This window comes from Carex rostrata, chromosome 12, assembly GCF_964058835.1.
Source record: "Carex rostrata chromosome 12, lpCarRost1.2, whole genome shotgun sequence".
Taxonomy (NCBI): domain Eukaryota; kingdom Viridiplantae; phylum Streptophyta; class Magnoliopsida; order Poales; family Cyperaceae; genus Carex; species Carex rostrata.
In genome coordinates this window covers 11932773-11938772 of record NC_135929.1, presented here as the reverse complement: position 1 = coordinate 11938772, position 6000 = coordinate 11932773, and the positions used below count along the sequence as shown (strand labels likewise).

Genomic DNA, 6000 nt, shown 5'->3' with positions numbered 1-6000 from the left:
AACATCTTTTGTTTTGTAATTGTATGCTCTCTTCTCCTTTTTAGCCCCTTCCTCTCTTCTCATTTCGAGTCTTGAGGTAGAAACATATATAAAGAAGTACAAAGGGTTCTATGTAGTTTGGGAAATTGAATGTGGGGCTGGTCTGGAGAAAGTTTTGGAATTTGGTTTTGATCTGATTGTGTTTGTTGGGGACTGTAATATGTGAAATGAAATTCCTTTTTTTTTTTTGTGATAGGCAACAATATTGTCATTTGCTGGAACATGACCATTTTAGTATATGTCAAGGATATATCTACAGTAGAAAATATCAAATTAACAGAATTATTAAGAGCTCAAACAAAGGATTTAAGTTGGTACAGGGTAGTACAGCACACAGCAATCCAGTATTAAATATAACATCCACAAAAACTAAGAAGATATAACTTAAAACAGAAACAAGTCCAGCAGTAACAAGAGTTTTACAGCTTAAGTTGAACTAATTTTATAACTAGAGCACTTCATAATTATCTGCTACATATTTCAATTATTGAAGGCAAGCGTTGCAACAGTACCGAAATTTTTATTAATAGGAAAATAAATATCTGACAATGGGAAAGAAACTGGCAGAATTTTGACATCTAGGAAAAACGTGATAGTTTATAACGTCCAGAGGATGTTATAAACAGTCATGGCCTACTTAGCAAAATTTAATTACTCAACTAAATAGCGGAAAAAAAAATTCTGGACTTCATAGTCCATCACAGTCAAAGAATACTGGACTTGATGTATTCTCTGGACTTCGAAGCCACAGAGGTATGAAGTATTCTCTAACCATAATGGACTATGAAGTCCATAATCTTTTTTTTTTTGCCGTTTAGTTAGAGAGTAATTAAATTTCGTTAAGCTGATTGTTATTATTTATAATGACCTCTGAACGTTATAATCTATCACATTTTTTCTAGATGTCAAATTTATGTCATTTCCTTCTCCATTGTCGATATTTATTTATTTATTTATTTTTCTATTAATAAAAATTTCGGTGGCAACAGTATGTCCAGCTTTGATACAGTACTGTTCTCCAATGCCCATGTGACCCATCAGCAGCCATACATGCGTGAGAAGCTCTCCTCCCTGGCTCAATTCCACACGTTAACACAATTTTGTTGCAACAATTTGTGTGCTTAGATTTTGCAATACAAAGACTTGACTAAAACAATCAACACAATTTTAAAGCTGGTTTCCTAAAATAATCAACACACTTAACAAGATATAATATAACCATTACTAAAACAAAACACCAACCAACGCAGTGCTGCTTATTTCTCAGAAGGAAAAAAAGGTCCTGAAAAGGAATTTACAATGAAGAAGAGGGGCACACATACTGGTCCGACCGCATGGCCTTCTTTACATACCAGTCAAATTTATTCATCGTTTCTTAATATGCAATCACTTCTCGATGGTTGTTTTCTTTGCTGTTCATATCTTGGGCACATCTTGCAATCCACAAACCATATTTGCTGGCACTGCCACATCTATCATCTTTGGATAAGCTAAGTTCAAATCTGTGAACAGATAAAGATCGAAACAAAAAACAGTTGTAATTTTTTCTTAAAAACAACTTGAACTAGAAAATATATAGCAGCTAAAGTACTTACTTGCCATGATGTTCTTGAATGTATCCTACAGAAGAAATTGGCAACAGTGAAAAAGCAACAACAAAAATCCTGACTTAAGATACCATAAAAATCAACAGAGGATAGAATTTTGATATAATTTACCTTATCCTTTGTCAACCTAGGATTATAAAGCAACTCCTCTCCTACAGTAGTGACCTAAAAAGAGTGATAAATATTGTTTTTAAAGCAAGAAAGTCGAGGAAATGCTCAGGCTTAGAGCATGTACATCTCAATTGCAAATCAATCACAATGGCTGATGTGGCAATCTTGCTAAAATAGGTCCTACAAGCGGATGCGGCAATTACAAGACCTATTAAAAAAGAGATGTGCAATCGAAAATGGCAAATGCTAATATTATAATGTAATAAAATATTTTATGGGTTCCACCAATTGAAATCAGAGAAGATAGCAGGGATAAAGATGGTATACATGCTGAAGTTGGAATTTGTGCATGGATAGAAATAGAGAATAGTCCTTCCTACTAGCCACAAAGTGGTAGTATACATCTCATGTAAACAACTTAAGCTGAAGTTAAAAGAAAGTAAAGCACCAAGTACTAAAGACTTTATGTACCGAGAAACCCTTGTAGTCATGAGCAGGATAGAGTAGAGTATCCTTGGGCAAGCTCAATATCTGTTTTACACCAAAAGTTATACAATAATTAATTGGCAAAACACAGCTTTGTACTTTCAATAGAGCATTGCTTGGGATTTATTATCAACTTGCCTGTGAATGCACTGAATTATATAACTGCTCAGCACTTCCTCCCTGTAAAGGAAATAAGTTAAAAAAAATATCAAGATAAATTCAGATCAAAGTGGTAAACTGGTAATTTACTATGTTAACAAAATCTAAGATGTCAATTTCGTCTTAAGGCAATGCTTGTTTAGGTAGAGTTTCAAGAGACATGAGAAAAAAAAAATAATAATAAAAGAGAAAAAGAGATAACCTGGAAATCGGTTCTACCACAACCACGAATTAGTAGTGCATCACCGGTGAAAGCAATCCTAGGGTTTGGTTGATCAGGTCCATCTCCTGTCACATAGGTTAGACATCCTGCTGTATGCCCTGGCGTAGCACGCACCTGTATGGAATTTAAACTTCTACCGATAATATGGATTTTTTGAATATATGACATACATCACAATCCAAAGTTGCTTCAAAATAATAACAACCCTTAACCAAAAAAAGGAAGACCAGTAACACACAGTATTTTTTTTTTAGAACTGCAGGTTCTAAGAGAACCATGCAAACCCATAAAATCAGAAGCAATACTGTATATGTCTCTTTAAAATATGAAAAATATATATATATTCCATATATATATATATAGAGGTTGGCTAAGATCAAAGTGGTAGTTCCTGAGCTTTGGTGCTACCAATTCGTTTTTCAATTTTCAAAGTTCAAAACGTCGATCCGAACCGTTGAAGTCAATTTCTATATTAAAATATGCTTGGAGACCAAATTTTACATTTTTCTGAATTTTTTTACTATTTATTAAGCCACTTTGAAAATCGCTGATTCAACGGTGGCTTAACAAAATAGTAAAATCAGAAGCCACCGTTGGATCAGCGATTTTCAAAGTGGCTTAATAAATAGTAAAAAAATTCAGAAGAATGTAAAATTTGGTCTCCAAGCATATTTTAATATAGAGATTGACTTGAACGGTTCGGATCGACGTTTCGAACTTTGAAAATTGAAAAACGAATTGGTAGCACCAAAGCTCAGGAACTATCACTTTGATCTTAGCCAACCTCTATATATATATATATATATATATATATATATATTTGTACCCCTACTTTCAACTACTGAAAAAGATGATTGAAAATGCCTCCATTTCGATAGTTTCACTGTTCATAATCATGACAAAAATAGGTGAATTTGAGCATCTAGAGGAAAATTCAAAGAGGGGAGATTAAAACGGATGAGTCCCAATCTGCTGTAACAGTTGGTAATGACACTGGTGGCATTGGTCACTGACATGCGGGACTCACGGTGTGGCTCTTTAGAGGGGACTTTTACGGCCCACCTGTCAGATACTCAATGGCACCGGGTGCCGTTACAAACTATGGCAGCGGATGTGAACTCAAAAGTGATGTTTACTTTCTTTCGGGGCACCAGGTATTCTCATACTGCAGGGTTATACATTATCCTTAAAATTATTGACAAACTTACCTCAAGAAAAAGATCACCAAAATACACTTTGTCCCCATGCTCTACAAAATGATCGGCCTTTGCATTGCTAGCTTTAGAAATTAAAGACTTCGCACCAGGTACCTTTTGCTGGAAATAGTTTCATTTTTATTAGTAAGATATATATCCAAAAAAAAAAAAAACAACAACAGAAGGATTAGGTCAAAAAAGAAAATGAAAAGAAACTTCTTCAAGCTTTATAGAATATCTCATTTGCAGAGTTATACATTTATATCTTTCATGTTTTTCAAGGCCAATAAACTGGAAATTCTAAGAAAGAACCAATTTAAAATTATTGAAAAATCTTGTAACCCAATTATGCTCTCCATCAAGTTAGCTTCATTTTGTAACCTAATTATGCTCATCATTGCAATTAAGGCTTAATGAAGGTTCAATTGTGGCAATCAACTCAAATTAGCCTAGTTTACAGTTAGCTGTGCATTCAAAAACCAGCAGGAGAGGATACTGAAAACATGATTTAATTATAACATTTGGGGCCAACGGCCAAAATTGCAAACCATTATCCCACTGGCGCCGTTTCTATATTTTTGTTCTTCAATATTTTGATTTTTTTGGAATCAATTGTTCTTCAAAATTTCAAAAATTCACCAGATTGATTGCAGTTTCATAAAAAAATAGGTAAAATTTTACCGAGAGAGAGAGATGGTAACCTTTATGATGCCTGTACCAGTGACATGATCAGCATGCACATGAGTGTTCATGGCATAGATGAGCTTCAATCCCAACTCTTTAACAAGTGTCATGTCTCTCTCAACAGTTCTATCAACTGGGTCTATCAACTATTGTACAACAATTAGAAGACACAAAGGTACAGTGAAATTACACTAAACTAACATTACTAACATGCTTTTGCAACAACCAAATAAGCATTTCAAATGAAGACAACTGAAATAAACTTACCAGTAAGACACACACACACACACATCCTCTGAGGTAACTGAAAATTTTCAATTTATCTAAAGCCAGGCATATTTAATTCAGTATTACTGTTGCTATAATATTCGTGCAGAAAGGATTTGAATGGTTCAGATTTTTCACAGATCAATTCAAAATTTGAGATATCTCAGGGGATGCGAATTGCCCCAATTAAACACAAAACAGAATAAGAACATTGTAAGGAATCTCACCACAGCGGGTTTTTCAGGGTGAGCAAGATCTGCCAATAGATAAGTGTAGGTACTAGATTCCTTCTCGAACAATTGCCTGAACAAAAACCTCTTGGAATCGCCAGTAGCGGTGGCCATTGCTCTGTATATCACTCTACTACGGTTTGTTGAGAGGAGGGGAGAGAAGGAAATGGAGGAGGTTCTTTTGAGGCCAACGTGAAAATGCGAAAGAGAGGAACGGAGAAGTAGTCGAAAATTGAGCATTTGAAGAAGAAATTTGATCAGAACTCAGAAGGAGAAAGTAAAAAAAATAGTTTATAAAAAAAACACGAAGATCAGTACGGGTAAATATTTTAACAGAGTAGTTTTGTCTTCATGCAGCGCACGGCCCATAGAATCAAAACAGTGCTGCGGCTGCCCATAGAATTGAAATCATTAGTTGTATGTGCTCCTGTCTTTTATTCTGGTGGTATCTAATGGAGTAATTACCTTGCTCTCTCTATTAATATTATGATATCTTCTTTCATTCAATTTGACTTCTCATATTTTAATTTATGGCTATGCCTTTGTATATGGTGCGGCTTATGAGATGGGACAAAAGAGTTACTTTCATATATATGTTAAATGTTTAAATATTTTTTTATTCAAATAAATAATTTGATATGTTATATTTTTTATTTATTATTGTTAAAATTTAATTCCTTTGTTATTATAGTTCCGTACATATTAAGTCATTTTCTTTTATAGTTGATCTAATACGTGGCACTCGAAATTTAACAAATAATCTTCATTAAAAGTAGATATATAAAATATTGATATATTAAAAGTTAACAAATAATTTTTATTAAAAATTGATATAATCTTCATTTCTCATTTTTAGAGGAAAATATTGAGATCTCTCTAAAAAAAATTTACTGACCGCCTCGCCTCTGGGTGATTTGGTCAAAAAAAAAAAGTTGTCCGCCTCAACGCGGGGGGCGGTCTGGTAGAAAAACCTGGCAGCCTCACGTTTGGACGGATAT

The 6000-nt window shown here is 34.0% G+C and overlaps 1 protein-coding gene across 1 annotated transcript; it reads right to left on the bottom strand.

Annotated features, from left to right (window-relative positions):
* Positions 1-1151: 1151 nt before the first annotated feature.
* On the bottom strand, positions 1152-5300 carry GLY3 (glyoxalase II 3). The gene is made up of 9 exons (XM_078312585.1): positions 5000-5300; positions 4523-4651; positions 3834-3941; positions 2605-2739; positions 2382-2423; positions 2229-2288; positions 1758-1811; positions 1635-1659; positions 1152-1541 (listed from the first exon to the last, which is right to left on the bottom strand). Exons 1-9 carry the CDS (start codon positions 5240-5242, stop codon positions 1456-1458), a joined length of 882 nt encoding a protein of 293 aa, XP_078168711.1. The 5' UTR covers positions 5243-5300; the 3' UTR covers positions 1152-1455.
* Positions 5301-6000: the final 700 nt, after the last annotated feature.